Genomic DNA, 17848 nt, shown 5'->3' on the forward strand with positions numbered 1-17848 from the left:
AAAACAACAGCCCCTGGCGGCTGTGCAGGACTTATGACTCTCCCATGAATTGCAGCAATTCATTCTGTCTGACCTACAATTACCACTTATCTTTGTAACCTTCCTTGAAGGCAAACACGCTCACTATAAAAGCATGCTGGCCATCACATTTTTAGAGTATTGGCAGCCAGCTTTCCTCTTCATTTCCTTTGTAGGACAGGGCCCGTCACAGCTGTAAACATACCGATATATCAATCGCTATGCTTTCTGGCCAACTACAGGCCAAGGGCATATTTCCTTTCCTTTCCTCCCCCAACACCAGGGGTTATCAGGCTGCACTGCCCAGGCAGGACATTTGGCCATCCACTGCCTCGCTTACCCCAAGCCAACCCTGCCATTCCCCCCCGTGCCATGGTCGGATGGCTGAGACACTTGTGGGAACAAGCCTTTAGCAGTTAACCTCTTCTAGCTTGAAAAGGCAAAGCTGACCTCCTGTTTGAGATGTTTAAACCAGCAAGTCATGTGGTGAGAGGTGGAGGTCCCCAGCCCAGCAGGGACAGCCAGAGGGGCAGCACACTGGTATCCCTGCCTTTTGCACCACTGTGTGTCATGGTCCTGACCCAATAAAACATTGCATTGGAAAAAGGACTTTTGTGCTTGGAATTCACTTCCTTGCTTGATTTGCAATGATGTCCCCTAGGCTAAAAACCCTAGAAGGCACTCTTGTAGCTCAGAAGCAGGCATCACTGGCTGGGTGCAGCCATCCAAGCAATGCTAGGGTGATGTGAGGAGGATTTATTCCTGGTGGAAACCTGAAATGACACATAAAACTTTTATTCCACAAAAATCAGTCTTCTAAAGATGAAAATAAAGAGGTTAAGAAGTACATAGGAATCACACATCTCTAAATGGAGCTTGAACATCTGCAGATGGAGAGAGCTGAGCCTGCAGCCTTGTGAGCTCAGACAATTGCTGGGCAGTGGGGACACATGGCAGGCTGTGCTGGCTGGGGATCTACCTCCTTGCAGCTGGTGCTCCTGAAGCAGGGCACCTGTCCTCCTGGGAAAGGACACCATGCCATGGGCTGGAGGGGCAGGAGAGAAGACTGCTGGCCTGGGTTCCATGCCCCCTGTGCCAGTGCTGCTCCAGCACTGGCATCAAACAGAGCACCAAGCTAGCAGGAGAGGCACTGCATTGCTTTTATTGGCTAAGATGGTACAGTTTTGATAAGTGATAAAGTCCTGGTTTGTCTTGTATTGGCAGGCAGCATTAATTTAAACCACCTTGATGCTGGTTTAAGTCAAACTCCTTTGCCCCATGTGGCACAGCACAGAGGTGGCCTTGGGCTTGCATCACTGCCTTGGTGTTCTTATTGCACAATGCAGCCACAGGGCTTGACTGGGTAAACATCTGTGCTGGGAAAGGTGTAGTGCAGTGTTGTTCATGGCCCCCAGCCTATGCTTTCCAAGAGGCCAGGTCTGGAGACATGCATCCACATTTTTCTACTGAGCTTATTGGTGCCTGGGTTCCTCCTGCCTCCCTCATGAGTCTGACTAAAAGCCACATCTTTTTATGGTAGACTAGTTTACTTCTGACTGGGCCCATGCCTGGGGTTAATGTGGTAGCTCCTAATGCTAGAAACGCTGCCCTGGGACACTGAAGCACTGGAGACCATATATGTGTTAGAGAAAGAAATTTTTTAATATTTCTTTATAATCTTGTTCTTGGGGGTCTTTCTTTCAGACTCTTGATACGTTTAGGCTCAGTGTCACACAGAAGGCACAGTTGCATTTCAGTAATAAACAGAGCTTTGTACATAGTTTATATTTCATCTGATTACAATTGCTCAGTGTTAGTGAGTTCTTTGAGATGAAACGTGCTATAGAAATGCGAGATGTAAATCCCCAGCATTAGCTGGAGCTTCCTAGGCTCAGCAAAGTGACAGTGTATGAATGAATAAATCATAACTAGTTTTCAGTGAATAATTCAGAGTCTAATTCATTTGGTGAAAAGATCCTCTCTTTGTATTCACAAACCCCCTGGAGATGGCAGGTTTCTCGTGGCTCCTATATGCAAGTTTTTACATGCTCAATAGCTTGGTCCTCAGTGGCTTGCAGATTCCCTGCTGGATTTGAAAATGTGATGCTTAACATTTGACTTGTGTTAATGAGTTATCAGCAGTCATGCAGCTATTTTTTAATTATTACTATTATATTTTCATAGCTGTTTTGGGAACTATTCTGCCAGTCCAAATGCTATTAACATAGTCTGCTTTGGACTTCACTGTGAAGCGAGGAGAGCCTTTTCACAAGGAAAGTGTTCATAAAAAAGCCATTGCTCAGTAAGAGGCAGGAGATAAAACAGGTCAGATGTTACAAAAATAGCATCTCTTCCTCTACAACCACAACTACTAGTTTTCTCTAAGAAAGAAAAAAAAAGGAGTTTTGTAAGTAAGATGGATTAGGAGGACCTATTTACATTTTATTTTTCTTTGTCCCATCCAGAGGGAGTGATCTCAGGCCAAGCACTTGGTGGAGTGTTCCATCTCCTTCAAAGACACTTGAGACCTGAGGTGGCACCAGGCTGGGATTTCACCCTTGGAGTTCATCAGCTTACATGTTTTAAGAGGAAAATATGACAGGGAAACTGTGGAGCAGGAAGCCAGAAAAAAGGGATATGGGCAAAATTAGCTGTAAAACAGAGACAGAGGGGGATGGTATAGGTTTCTCCTCAGGGTCATTCAGGTGTATCTGATCAGGAAAGAAAACCCAGTGAAGGAGTAGCACAGACAAGGGCACACACAGTGCCCTGCTTCTGCCCATGTTCTCTTGCCTTCCCCTGGCAATGAGCTTGGGGAAACATGGTAGGTTAATTAGTCCTTCCTCTGTTTGTCCCAAGCTCAGGAGTAAATGTTCATTGCATTTCATGACCTTTGCATGCAGCATGTTTGTTTCTGATATTTCTCTCTCTCTTTCTCTCTTCTTCTCTCCATGCCCACTGCCCAGCTGCAATGGCCCTCTCCCCAGGAGAGGTAAGTGTCTCTGGCTAGTTTGGCTGTCAGGTAAATGCTGGGGGTCTGACACTGCCTAGCTCCAGTGCCTTGAGGCAGAAGAAGGAATGACACCTGGGCCTCCAAGCTCAGGCATGTGCTTTGACCTCTGAATAAAAGGGGATCCAGGTCATTCCATGTTTCTTGTTGGGCTGGCACTAAGAAAGGGTCTCAGAGAAGGTGCAGCAGCCCAGGCAGGCACGAGCATCTGTCTAAGGTTCAGGACTCAGATTTAGCCTCCTGTGATTATTGTTGGTAACTATGGTGATTTATTACTGTTTGTTTACCTTCTCTTTAGGATGAGAGACTGGAGCTGTGGCACAGCAAGGCTTGCAAATGCGACTGCCAAGGAGGTCCTAACTCAGTGTGGTCCAGCGGGACTAACAACTTAGAGTGCATGCCAGGTAATGGGCCAGTGCACTTCTAGCCATGTTTGTCTGGTGATCTTCAGCAGCTTCCCCTGTTGCACCCAGCATCGCAGAGCTGTCTTGTTCCAGTGGTGATCGTTCCAAATCCACCTGCCAGAGAGGCTGGGAGAGCTGCACCAGTGTGAGGTGAGAGGGTGACCCTGCACTGTCAGGCAGAGGCACCACCAGAGGCAGCCTGGGCAGCTACTTCCATATGCAGGATTTGTTGCAGGAAACCTTTTATATCACCTAGGCTTGTTCTCCCTTGCTGCGGTTTAGCCTGTGACATCTTCTCACCTCTCCAGGAGTCAAGGAAAACAGTGGTTATCTCTTTGCAGCATATTTTTAAATGGTAATCATGTTTTCTTTGAGTTTTCTCTGGGCTGCCTCTGCCCAGCTCCTCCAGCTGTTCCTCACAGATCATGTTTTATATGTTTCTGATCAAGCTCTCTCCCCATTATTTTCTGCAGCTGCATATTTTCCACTGTGTTACCCTGGAAAGGCTTTATTGATGCTCAGCTGATCCTCAGGTTTAGCTCAGGTGTCCCACAGAAGCTGCACTCTTTTTCAAGACTCTGTCATGCAGATGTTCAGAGGTGTTCAGAGAGATGTTCAGAGGTTCCCCACTGGAGCTAGGTGCCAAAAGTGATACTTGCCTCATGCCTGAAACCACCTCTTTCCACTTCTGCAAGAGGCTGTGCAACAACTTGAGGTTTGTTTTGCTGCCCCCAGGTTCCCCAGGGAAGATGCAGGAGGGAAGCAATCACCCCAGTGCTCAATGTTTGGCATGGCTGCCCTGACGAGGTTGGTTATCCGGGAAGAGCTCTGAGTGGAAGTCAGGATGTGCTAGAAAGCAAATGAAAATGTGTGTTTACAAGAAGATGTGACAGCATTGGCAGAGCTTGTGGGCATATGCAAACAAAAATGATAGAGGAAAAACACCCAGGGATTTCTATCCCCTTCTTGTGTTGGACCTGAAGGTTTCCCTTCTGCAGCATGAGGGAGCTGACAAGCACAGAGGCTTTTCACACATCCTTGCTGGACCATCTGCTTCCCCCTGAGCTCTCCCTCCATGCACTCTGTTCCTGTGGCCACGTCCACATGGGGCTCGCCCAGCCTGACCATTGCCTTCTGGGTTTCTTCCCTGCCCAGGGAAACTACAAGGAAAGGATTCATGAGCCTCATGAGCATGGGTGGTGTCTTGCCCCCCAGGCCAAATTGGCCTCGAACTTCCCCAGAAAAGGGTTGTGGCTTCTCAGGCTTCATACTGCCAGTTTCTGCAGCTGCTGTCTCCACAGGGCTGCCTGTGGGAGGTATGAAGAGGAAGAAGGCATTGCTGAAGACAGCCCCTGTGATGCAGAAGATTTGTGCATAGGAGCTCTAGAACTGACACTTTATATCTTTGTGAGGGTTTCCTCCAGTCTCTTATGAGAATGCACTGCTCCAAACAGAAGTCTGAAGTGACATGTCCCTCTCTGATCTCACTGCTCCCTTTCAAAGGTTTGGCCACCACAACTCCTTTTTGCATCATCACAAAGCTCATCACTCCTTTTTGCATCATCACAAAGCCCACCTGTGATGGGCAGGTCCCTGCAGTCCCTGTATCCTTCCCTGAGTCTCTCTCCATTCAGAATATGTTGCACAGAGCTGCAGTAAAGCATATTTTGAACAAACAGAGGTTATCCTGCACTCAAGGTTGCCATGTAGGATCTCCCTGCTTCCTGCAACCTTGGTGTTGTGCATGGAGCAGCAGCCTCAGCACGCTCACACACACCGCAGAGCCTTATGGCAATGCTGAATCGCAGATGGCCCAGCAGAGATCCCTGAGCAGCCCCTTAGGAATTACTTCTTCTCATGATGGCTCCCTCCTGGCACCTATGCCTGGCATGCCAGACTGGTCTTATTGAACATTTTCTTGTTGTTTAACCTTTGTAGTGTACGATTCTCCATCCAAAGTCTTGTTACAGCCTGGTACTACCCTGATGTTGTTTGCACTAGAGAATCAGAATCACAGCAGGGTTTGAATTGGAAGGGACTTTTGAAGATCATCTAGTTCCAAACCCTCCCTGCCCCCTCCCCCATCCCTGCTATGGACAGGGAAACCTTCCGCTAGATCAGGTTGCTCAAAAGCCCATCCCACCTGGACTTGAACACTTCCAGGAATGGGGCATCCACAGCTTCTCTGGCCAACTTGTTCCAGTAGAACACCATCCACATAGTAAAAAAATCCTTTCGTATGTCCGATACAGGGAAGGGAAGGGAAGGAAAGGAGACACGGCAGGTTTGATCTGTCCATGGCTGAGGGACGTGTGTGAGGTGCAGTGCTAGGTTTCCTGGCCAGGCTAGGTGTGAGGGCTGGTCTCGTGCATTAGCATTGTCCAGCTGAGTAATGAAGGCATCTTCCTTGACTGATAAAGGCATGAATGTTGCCACTATAACTCCCAGCTGTCGCTGTCCCCAGGCAGAGGCTTTGCACTGTCCTTGCATGGTCTAGCCCAGCCAATGTGGTGTGGCCTGGCATCCCTGCTGCCTGGGGATAGTTTGCAGAGCAGCCATGCAGAGCTGTTTCTGGCATGGCTAAGGGGAACAGCCAACCTTGCAAACACTGCATGAGTTTTCTCCAGGTTGGTGGTAGCAGTGTTAGATGGCTGAGCTTCTGTGGCCAGGCATCTGTTTTGGTGTGTCCCTGTGCATGGCACAAACGGAGTCACCAGAAGGTGACCTGCTAATTGCATTATGCCTGTGTGGTCTGTGGATTAGTGTTGCTAAAAGTAAAGTTGGGTGTTGTTTGAGATAAACCTACCAAATAGTAAACACATGGGGCCACCCCACCCCAACCACCCTGTTGCACGAGGAGAGCTAGGCTTTTAACGTGGTGGAAAAGCATGATGTTTCCATGCCTGGAGGAAGGCAGGACAGTGGGTATATGTTTTCATGGGGAAAAACATGTTAATGAGGTACTGACTGAGCAAAATATGTTAATGAGATATTGATGCCTACAATATTGACCTAGTGGAGCTTGCTAATGAGGCATCGACCACATGGCTGCAGTGCTGGGGAGTTGTACTGGGGAGGCCACAGTCATGCCAGGCTCCAGGCACCCACCAATGCTCCCCATGTGTTTGGCATTTTTAGCATGATGCACTGTGCTGGTCAGTCAGGCATGGCTAAGGCAAGGAAACATCCTACCCTCAAGTGAAGCTGTGAAGCGCTTTGCTTGTTCCTTTGTTGCTGAGACCCATGAAACGGACTATGCTAAACTGAAGAAAGGGACAGAGTTACCTTTGGGGGCACCACAGGCTCCACAGGCTGCATGATGCTATCCAAGGTATAGATGTTTGCTTAGGCAGTCCCCATGTGACACTTGTGTCTTCATTCTGTGTATCTAGATACTTAGTGATAACCTGATCACATTAAAAATGATCATAACAAAAAAAACCCAAATGCAACTAGGGCCAGGTAGTATGTAGGTGCTCTGCACAGCAGCAGCATGGAAGCCTTGCCTTCCAGAGCACTGTGTAATGATCCATCACAAAAAGTTTTAATGACGAATGAGTATTTCTTTCTGCAGTAGTTTTACAGCCAGAGGGAGTTGTGTTGATTTTCTCACTATTGCAGAAGAGCTATGGGGTAGCCTGAAAATCTGAAGTAAAAAATTCAGATGGAGATCCTTGAGCCTTCAGGAGGTCCAAACATTACACCTCACTGGAACCAGAGCAACTGCAGGTTTTCCACAAAGGAAGACCATCTCCAGATGCAAAGAGAGCCCCCACAAAAGAGAATGCAGAAGATCTGAGGGTGCTTGTGGAGGGATGATGAGAGCTGGCTCAGCAGTTTTGCTGTGCAAGTGTAGCCATAAATGAAGACAGTGGATAGAGGAGCAGAAGGAGGTAAAGCCCAGCAAGAAAAGCTGTGCCCAGTGTTTCTCAAGGACTAGGTAGAGGATGACAGCCTGGAGGCTGGGTCCAGGTCAGTGGATCCAGTCTGTCTGCTTCCACATGCAAGAAGGTGACTCAGACTACAACATCTGAATAAAGCCTTCCCCTCCAAATGCTGCAGGCAGTACAGGTTTAGTAAGTTTGAAAAAGAAACAAAGAAGAGTTAGAAATTCATACAAGGGAAGAGTTAGAAATGAAGACCAGGTTGTTGTCTGGGCTTAAGAGCATCCCCAGCATCCTGGTCAGGGAGGAGAGGGAACAATGAAACCACAGATGGTGTTGACAATGTGTGTGCAAACACACTCAGGAAACAGAACTACTTGTGTCCGTTAAGGTGTTTTTTTCCCGTTGTTCTGCAGAGTGCCCCTACCACAAGCCCCTGGGCTTCGAGTCTGGTGCCGTCACCTCAGACCAGATAAGCTGCTCCAACCCTGAGCAGTACACGGGCTGGTACTCCTCCTGGACAGCCAACAAGGCACGCCTCAACGGCCAAGGCTTTGGGTGAGTTCAAAAGTGCCTCCCTGAGGGGCCCCTGTAGGTGGTGGGTGTGGGGAGCTGGGGAGCCCTGGCAGTGTGGGTGCAGGAGGGTCTGCCTGGGGCATAGCAGAGCTGGTGGTGTCCCCCCAGGTGTGCGTGGCTCTCCAAGTACCAGGACAATGCCCAGTGGCTGCAGATCGACCTGAAGGAGGTGAAGGTGATTTCGGGGGTCCTCACGCAAGGGCGCTGTGATGCCGATGAGTGGATGACCAAGTACAGCTTGCAGTACCGCACTGATGAAAACCTCAACTGGGTTTACTACAAGGACCAGACCGGGAACAACCGGGTAAGTGGGATTTGCTCTTCAGCCACTGGTGGAGGGGTAGCCTGTTTGCTGACATAAGCACATCAGGTTTAGGTGGGGAAGTGCCTCAAAAGGGGTGTCCTGTGGAAGCAGCAAAGTGGATGGGTCCTGGTCCTCACCCCATTTCTGGGGGCACCACAGAGAGGGGCTGTCCTCCCTGTGGGGAGAGCAAGTGTTGTGCTGACTGGTGCAGAAGGACGAAATAAATTTCTTTTTGTTTTCTAATGATGATATTGGAGTCCAGATTAAGCTCAGAGGCATTAGCTGGCATTGCAGGGGAGGCAGCACCTCCATGATAAAACCCCTTTCCTGACTGTGGCCACACAACCCCAGCCATGCCTGGGCACTGAAAAATGTGGGCTCTTTCCTTTGCCATAAGTCCAGGACTAGTGCACAATCACAATGCAGAAACCCCCCTAAGACGAAATCTGCAACTAGTTAAGTCATAACCCACCAAACTGTTCTCACGCTGCTCTTCTTATTGATTGGTTTGAAGCAAAAAATTGCACTGGGAAGACCTTATAGTGGTGCTTGTGATCCCTGTGCAGCCCAGCTGGGCTGGGGGATGCCACAACTGCTACCTCAAGTGTCTGTCTGTGAGGATGGCTCTGTCCTAAGCATGGGAGGCTCTGGTGGCTCTGCTGAAGTAGTGGTTCCAGCAGCCTTGGGAAGATGCTATGCTGAGCTTTCCCCAAAAATCAGGTCATGGCAGCAGATGTGACAGCCTCGCCAAGCAATAGCAACAGGGCCCTCAAATACATTTTTGGTCTATATTGTCATGTGTGGGAGTCCAACTCATGAACTGCAAAAGAGCCAAGATAACCATGCTCAGTCCAAACATGTGGTGCTTTGCTGTTGGAAGGCAAATGAGAGAGAGAGGTGAGATTAAGTGTGGCCTAACCAGAAAACGTTTAGGAATGATGGGTGAAAGTGACTTGCCCAGAAAACAAAGTCAGTGTGATAAAAATCTACATCTGGTTATTTTTAAAGTATTCTACTTTGAGGGTGGAGGATAGGGAGCCTCCCTCCTCCTCCTCTGCTCTGCACAGGCATCCCAAACTCATGGGACAGGATTTCCAACCCCCTAACCACCTACCCTCACCTCTTTTCACAGGTTTTCTATGGCAACTCAGACCGCTCGTCCTCGGTGCAGAACCTCCTGCGGCCACCCATTGTGGCCCGTTACATCCGCCTCATCCCGCTGGGCTGGCACGTGCGCATCGCCATCCGCATGGAGCTCCTCGAGTGCCTGGGCAAGTGTGGCTGAGTGCTGTCCCCAGAGGGATATGTGTCGGTGTCTGCCCGTGCAGCCGCCCTGCCTCGCCACCGCTGCTGCGCTGTAAACGCCCAGCCTGCAAAGGGAAGGGCTGTCTTCAATAAAACGATACTTCACACCGTGCCTGGTGATACAGGTGTTTGCAGGGCACACAGCAGGGAAGGAGGGAGGGTTTGGAGCAGTGGCTTTGAGATGTGGTGCTTCTTGCCCTGGGTGTTAGGCTAGGGAAATCAGAAGGCCCAAGTAAATGCAGATGGGGTCCAAAGACAGGTCTTGGAGTCTCTTGGAGAGGGTAGGTCTGCACTTTATTATTTGTCCCCAAGCCCAGGCACCCCCCACTGCACCACCAGGGCAAGGGAGGGGGTCTCACACTTGGACAGACATCTCACCCTCCTTTTCCTCATGCCAAATCTCTGCCATCCCTGAGACAGGGCTGCAGCCAGATCTGACCAGTCCCCAGTACGAGGCCCCCCACCAGGATCTCACACTCTCAAATCACCTCATGTCCCCTTGTATAAGGCTCCCTATGGCCTAGGCTGCTGTGGCTGATTTTGCGACAGGAATCGGTGCCTTGTGCACCAGATGGCTGAACCCTCTCTATCCTCTCTGGTTTTGCACTGACACATGACATCTCAGGGACCCTAGGGCAGACACATTCACACTGTGGATGTTTTGTCGGGACACAGGGATTAGTGCTTATTAACTGTTTGATCTCCATGGCCTGATCACCAGTGGGTGTTTAGCACCCAAGGAATTTGGGGCATGTGGAGGCTCTGATGATGGACCCATCTCCCTGGGGTGACAGCCCGGTCACTGTGGTTCATGTCTCTGCCTTAACCCAGGAGATGATGTGCAACACGACTCAGGTGGGAAGTGTGGCCCCCATAGCTCCTGTGTGGGAGGGTTGTGGTGAATGCAAGCCTTGTTTGGCTTCCCACATACCTGTAGTACAAACCTGGAAGACGACAGAGGCCTTTTCCGTATTTTCTAACAATCCATGCTCCATGCCAAAGAGTCACAGCATCAGTACCTGAACTGTCTCAGCGAAGAGAGGAGAGGCATGAAGACAATGGCACTGAGACAGTCCATCTGGCTCTCCTGTCCTCTTCTTAGTCCTATGGGCAGAGAGGAGAACACTCAGTGTGCAGGGCAGGGGTTGTGATGTGACTAAAACCAAATGAGATGTGACCAAAACCATGACAAAAGCCTTTGGATGGCTGTGTAATTCATCACGTTTTATTCATTCACGACAGCAGATGTTTCTGTCATCGTTTTTCCTGTATATAGAGACAGATAATAGCAGTCAGGAAAGTAAGCTCTTCTGGTGAGTCTGAAAGGCATCCACTATATGGACAGTATGAAGTCTACAGAGGTGTAGAAAAGACCAATTCACATCTGCTGAGATGATTGCTATTATACACCATTACTCCCTTGTCCCCCTCCTTACCTCTCCAAATGAGTTTTGCCTAGCCACAAATTGGTCTAGGGACACGTTTTCTTAGTAACAAACCACTGTGTAGTTCTCTAATGCTGAGCAGGTCAAGCTCTACTGAAAAGGTCCACTGAGCTTGAGGCATGTCCTCCATGCAGCCAAGCTGTGGGATCAGCATGGTCTAACAGTCTCCCTGTAGGCACTGCACATGGAGCATCAGGGAGACAAGGGCTCTCCACCAGCCCTCATGGCTCTTGTGTTAGGAGCATCAGCACTGAAAGCTGAAGGGTGTCCAGTCCCTGGGTGCAGTTGCCATCATGTTAACACACAATTCTCCCTGCCCTAAAAGCAGCACAGGCAGCTCTGCTCCATGTCCTGGTGCATGGTGATGAGGGGGAGGGAGGCCTGGTGCTGCTGTTTCGCTGTATGACTGAGGGGTAGAGGGGTGAAGGATGGACTGGGCACCAGCTGGTGAATATTTGTATCCCCCAAAGCAGTTAAGCTTGACTGTAGCTAGTCAAAGCCTGGTCTGTGACTGGCCTCTGAAGAGCTCCCATGCATAGCCCAGGGTTTTTCAAGTTGCCTGGGTTTGGAAACACACCCAACGGCGTGGGCCAGGAGCTCCTAAGACATTTGGAAGAGCTTACAGGCTTAATGCACTGCCTGAATGGATGGACCACACCCCATTATACACCAAGGCACCACACTAAATTACGTATCTTCACATGACTGATCCTACATATAGGATATAATAAAACCTTTGAGGAAGAAAATACTGTCTAGGTAGAAAGAACCTGTGCAATCACTCTTCCAGCCTCCCAGCTTCAAAGAAATCACTAGAACTTTTTTTCTAGATTGAAATGTATAGCAATAAATAAGGTGGAACTAACTGGCATACACTGCATCTCACAGTTCATTTGCTTCTTGCCTTGCCCTGTCCTCTGCCTGCAGTTCACCTCTCCAGCTTGCATGGGGAAGGGACCTACTTCTGGCTTTCAACTGAATGGCTCCTGCAAAGCAGGAGTTTCTGTTCTGATCCTTGCTATGCAGCTCACTTGCTAATTGACCTCTGGAAATTAACCTAACCTCTGCATCTTATCTAAAAAGAAGGGTCCTGAGAGGCTTAATTAACCCGGAGCTGGGATCGGCTGCCTGCGGGAGGCTCTCACAGCTGAGCGGGGCAGGAGATGCTCGGTGGTGGGAGATTTAACCCAGCTCAGGGAGTGCTGTGAGCAGGGGCAGGCACGGCTGTGCAGGCAGTGAGCACAGGGAGGGCACAGCCACCCTGCTTGCTTTCTTTTTGCTTGGCTTTTGCTTTCTCTTTTTCTGCAACTCAGCTAGACCCAGCAATGGTATCTACGCGAGCGAAAACTGTTGCTGCTGCTCCCAGGAGGAATGTTTTAACCCAGAGCCCAGCAGGACCTTATGAGCCTCATTGCCCTTTGCTGGACTCACTCCAGCGCCTCAATGTCCTTTTTAAAGTGAGGGACCCAAAAGTGAACACACAACTCGAGGTGTGGCCTCACCAATGCTGAGTACAGGGGGATGATCAGTTCCCTAGTGATCAATCAATGACCTAAGCAGGTTGAAGTCTGCCCTTCAAAGTCCAAGGAGGCAGTTCTGCTGGTGGCCCTCCTTACATCATCCGCTGTTGAAAACGTTATCAGTTTACATGTGGCAATGACAACATGCCAACATGATACTTTTCTGCAGCAAAGACTATGGGCTGGAAACTTCCAGGGCCCTTTAATTTCTGGCAGTGCCTGCTGAAGGTGTTGGTACTACTCAAAAGACAGAACAGCAGATTTTCTTGCCCTGAAAGGAAGAATCCACCCTTGATGTCTGCAGCGAAACTACAGGAGTGGTGGGCAATAAGCTGCTTCAGAGCTGTTGTGTCTGTGCTCCCATGGAAACATCAGGCTTGGGATGGATACAAGCTGCATTCTCAGGTGGGGGAGTTAGCCAGGATCTGGCAGTGACCCACAGGGCACAGGAATCCTGGTGTGGTTCTGGCTTGTTCCTCTCATCTGAGCCAAGCTAACGGATGGAGAGGTGCTCCAGAGGAGCTGTGTCAGGAATAAGATCAGCTGTCAAACAATGCCAGTGTTCTAGTGCAAAATCTGCATTTTTATTAAAGACATATTTTGGAAGGCCCATTCAAAAATACATTGTGCTCAGTAAAAATTAACCATTTCCATGCTTAATAATTAAGGTTACCACAGGAATTTTTTTTCTCTTTTAGAATATTTACAGCAACAATAGAAATTGTACAGAAGTTAAGAATGGAATACATGCTCAAAAAAAATTTGGTAAGGTGTACCAACAACATGATACAAAGGGTTGTATACAAACACTTTACAAATGGTTTATTAACTTGCATGAAGTCATCCTTAAATATTCAACACATTTTAAAATCAACTTGTATTCCAGGATTAAAAAGGTTAACACCACAACATATCCCTTCCACAACAGAAAGCACGGTAGATTTAGAAGTTTGTGCGCTTTAGATTTCTAGTAGCTGTTAAAAAACATCAGGGAATCTTATCCATAAGTTTAGAAGTTTTGAAAGCTGCCTCCCCAGCCTGTTAATTTTGGAATAGTCTGTACTGGCAGATTGTGAAAAAAAAAAAAGATTTTCTTAAACTTTGTTCTTCTTTCTTTCTCCCAAATGACACAAATTTAAAACTCAGCATTTCATAGTGGAGATCTAAGCAGTCCTGGAAGTTCTTATCAGATTAACCAGATTTTAAAATGCCTGCATAGAATTTCCAACAAAATTATGGTTTCAGGGAAGATTTTAGCTTATTGTTCCATATAAACCATATAATGTTACTCCTTTCAATCAGACAGATCCTTCAGTAGTACAACTCTAAGATGTGCACTAGCAAAAAAAAAATAATAAGTTGAGACAGTTACCTATGCTTAAAGTTTTGCCTTGTAACTAAACAGTTAAAAGCTCTGCCATTGGATTTACACGTCAAGAGTTTACACCAAGAGGTTCATATCCTATAGCAAGTTGAATAGTGGCTTCCATCTTGTGCTATGAACATGCTTTAATGTTGCAAATGGAAAGTTCTATGACAGCAGCTACTTCACAACACATTTCTATGCCTGTACAATTAAGATGCCACCTTGCATTTCTCAGAATGGATCCAGAGAAACAATGCCCTGTGAAAACAGAGACCTGGTGGAACAAAAAGCCTGGTAGGCAGCAGGTTTTGGTGGGGGCACAATGAGGTAAGGTATCTCACCCAGATGAAATGGAAAATTAAAATGAAGAAAATCCTGAGCAAGTCTAAGGATAGCTGTTTGAGTAAAACAGCAAATAGGGTGGAGTAGTAGATAAGGCCTCTAACTCCCTGAAAATCTGCACTAGAGAAACAACAAAGAACAAGGCAACTGCAATATTTGAGAACCGCAAGGGGAAGGGCAAGGGAAGACTGCAAAGCAGTGCAAAGGATGGCATTGGGATTCTAGAGGGAGAACTCAGATGGCTTGGAGGTTTCAGAAATATATTATGAAGGCCCATCAGTATTTTCTTACTTGGTTGATAACAGTACCTGGAGGAAGAATCTTTTTAGATGTCTCTTCAAAATTTGGACAAACCAAACCTCAACCACATTCTGCAAGAGAGAGGAGGTAGATTGACTTGCAGAGAAGACAAGAGATGTGTAGTCACTCTTAGCCTAAGTCACAAATTCCACATTCAGACTCTTAGACCACATTTTAAGAGTCAGTTTTGCCTGGCTGCATATTTTGAGTTATGTTCTAAAAGAGCCTGAGAAGCAATCTGATTTGGTGGAACGAAAGCATCCAAACATAGCAGGGCTGGTCCTCTCACACTTCTCATGCATCTTCAACTTCGTTTGTTACATCAAACAAATGGCTGTATACAAGGTAACAAATTCACATCCAAGTAGAACTTGGAGCAAGTAAAATTCAGAGCTAATCCATCAGATTTACTTATGCTGTCTCATGCAGTAGCTGTTAAGACAGTCCACTGAGAGAACAGATAACCTAATGCAGCTTTTCTCCTACAATTGAAAGAAGATCTCCTATAAAATTTGCTTTGCTTAGCTTTCATGAAATTTGGTTTATGATTGCAGAATGAGAAATCTGTTTCAGTACATCTTAACCAAGTGATTTGCACAAGCATTTGCTTGCCTGATGAGCCTGAGCATTGATGCACTGCTGCTGTTTGACTGTTTGAAAAAGGTGCCAACATCTAGAACTTCCAAGCTCTGTTATATTAAAAGGGTTTTCTCAAATTGCCCCCTTTGTAACAAAGGCCAGAAGTTAAATGGCTTTTCTCCTCATTCACTACAAACCCAGTTAAAGAATGGTTAATATCATGACACCATTAGAAAGAGCTGTGTAGAAAAAAAAATTGAATAGTGCTTTGAAGGTATTTGAAAATGGTTACATAGGGCACATCACCTTTCCCATCATCTTCTGTGGCACTCCTATTTCAAATGGTGGGTCTACTTACATGAACAACAGCCTAGATGTGTGATTTGTGATACTACCCCATTAATAGATGTATTATGTATGCTAGCTGGAATGGGAAAAATAAACATTCATTGCCACCCCACAATTTGCAGTAAGGTATTTGAAAATGGTTACATAGGGCACATCACCTTTCCCATCATCTTCTGTGGCACTCCTATTTCAAATGGTGGGTCTACTTACATGAACAACAGCCTAGATGTGTGATTTGTGATACTACCCCATTAATAGATGTATTATGTATGCTAGCTGGAATGGGAAAAATAAACATTCATTGCCACCCCACAATTTGCAGTGTATTATATATGGCTATCCTTTTCATACTCTTTGTGTGACTGGGATGCAAATATTCTCCCAGCTCTACTCTGACAGTGTTCAACACATACAGAATTAATCACATGCAGGTATTTTTAAAGCATGTCTCACTATCAAATCATTATAAGACAACAACAAAATGAAACTTATAAAAAACCCAATACTTGTAGAGCATGGCTCCGCTCCAAAGCAGCTGCATTTTGCCTCAACTACCTAGATCACAAGGGTGATTTCAGAGCTGTATAATCCGTGTTCCTGTTCTCACTGAGAGGTCTACAGCACTGAATTGTTGAGAATATATAGCTTTTTTTTCTGGGTGAACACAGGAGTCTGCTCAGCTAACAGCTACAGCAGCTTTTGAAGAAAAAAGGAATGGTTGGTATGTAGCTTTTTACACAAGTAAGACTCATCTGTTAAGAGACCTAACTGCAGTGACAAGGAATGGCTAAAAGCCTACCACAGGATACTGCTTCTTGAAGAGTCACTCCAGCCTCGATCCCAGAAACACGTTGGTGTGGCAGAGAGGATAGTGACAGGCCAAAAGACAACCTGAGGGTGTCTCATGCACTTGGAAGTTTGAAGCCTGCTTTAATATTGATCTAAAAGAGCAAGTATCTGCAAACAAGAGTGGTGTTTGGGGAATATTTTAGGAAGAAGAGACCAAATCTGGGATCACCAACTTCCTGCCAAGAACTCTGCCCAGTGTTCTGCCCTGGCGACTTCTCAGAGGAGCAACACAGCTTGGACAGTGAGAAATGGAGCAAAAAGCATGAAATAGCCATAAGGGACTGTTCTCTGTGGTCAGGTCTGTTGAGAAAAGGATGTTGTTCTAGGTTAATACATTTTCATGGCAGTTTAAAAGGACAGCTTAGACACATACACAATTTCAGTTAAGAGGAGCTTAAGGTGCTTCTTTTTCAGTTAAAAAGAGCTTAAGAGCTATAGCAAAAACATATAGACAAGTTTAGGCAGCTTGAGTTCTGCAAAATGACTATAATTCATTTCTGAAACTTAGTTTCTTTTCTATTCACATCATTAGTGATGCCATAAGGCAAAATAGATTGCCAAAGAACAAAATGCAGTTTAAGATCCTTTATACTAAGTAAATCTATAGAGAATGTAGCACAAGACTCACAGACCAGTGAAAAGGAAAGCTCACACTTACAAAATAGTTTGCTCTGTAATTCTCTTCCCCTTTATTAAGCCAGCAAATCTCAGTCACCATAATAAGACTCCTTTGAAAGCCTTGACAAAATTACATTAGCAATATTCTAAATATTGGGAAGTTAGACCAAGTCAAAAATACACAATTTATCCCAGCACCAGCTGGCTGAGCTGCTGGAATTCCTTTCCAAGAGAAGGAAGAAAATACTACATACATTCAACACAATTTAGTATTCAACTGAAATCTACTACAGTTTGTTGAATTCGAGAAGAAAACGCAGTATGAAGTAGAAACAACTTTCTGTAAATATGGGCCACCAAATACTTGAACATTCCCTGGGTCACCCTTGAAGCTTTGCTAACTACTTAAAACACATATATGTACAGTCAGAGATCACCCTGATTTAACTTAATGGGTGCTGAGAAAAAAAATCGTTTGGAAACATTTTTCCTTGCTAGAAATCAGAACAGCCACATACAGCCCAATATCATCATCCCCAGCATGAAGCTCTTACTGGCAAGCTAAAAATCTTGCAGAGGCAAAAGGATACATACCCATGAAGCACAGAAGAGTCTAGTCTGAACACTCCCTGGGAGACAGAATCACAGAATCATCAAGGTTGGAAGAGACCTTCAGGATCCTCTAGTCCAACCGCCAACTTAGCACCACCATAATCACCCCTAAACCATATCCCCAAGTGCCACATCCAGCTGCCTCTTGAACACTCCCTGAGCCAGTGACTCCACCACCTCCCTGGGCAATTTATTCCAATGCCTAACCACTCTATCAGTGAATTTTTTCCTAGTATCTAATTTGAACCTCCCCTGGTGCAACATAAGGCCATTTCCTCTCCTCCTTTCGTCAAGACATGGCAGGAGAGACTGACACTCAGCTCACTACAACCTCCTTTCATGCAGCTGTAGAGAGTAGTGAGGTCCCC

General features: G+C 46.6%; 1 protein-coding gene across 1 annotated transcript in view; it reads left to right on the forward strand.

The window, feature by feature from the left end:
- The window catches only part of RS1 (retinoschisin 1), a 14234-nt gene extending 4626 nt beyond the window's left edge, over nucleotides 1-9608 (forward strand). The window contains exons 2-6 of the mRNA XM_009082606.1: nucleotides 2985-3010; nucleotides 3327-3432; nucleotides 7733-7874; nucleotides 8001-8196; nucleotides 9329-9608. Of these exons, the coding sequence (XP_009080854.1) occupies nucleotides 2985-3010; nucleotides 3327-3432; nucleotides 7733-7874; nucleotides 8001-8196; nucleotides 9329-9481 (623 nt within the window). The 3' untranslated portion in view covers nucleotides 9482-9608. The remainder of the gene's footprint in view (nucleotides 1-2984; nucleotides 3011-3326; nucleotides 3433-7732; nucleotides 7875-8000; nucleotides 8197-9328) is intronic.
- Nucleotides 9609-17848: the final 8240 nt, after the last annotated feature.

The sequence above is a fragment of the Acanthisitta chloris genome, unplaced genomic scaffold, assembly GCF_000695815.1.
Source record: "Acanthisitta chloris isolate BGI_N310 unplaced genomic scaffold, ASM69581v1 scaffold21929, whole genome shotgun sequence".
Lineage (NCBI taxonomy): Eukaryota > Metazoa > Chordata > Aves > Passeriformes > Acanthisittidae > Acanthisitta > Acanthisitta chloris.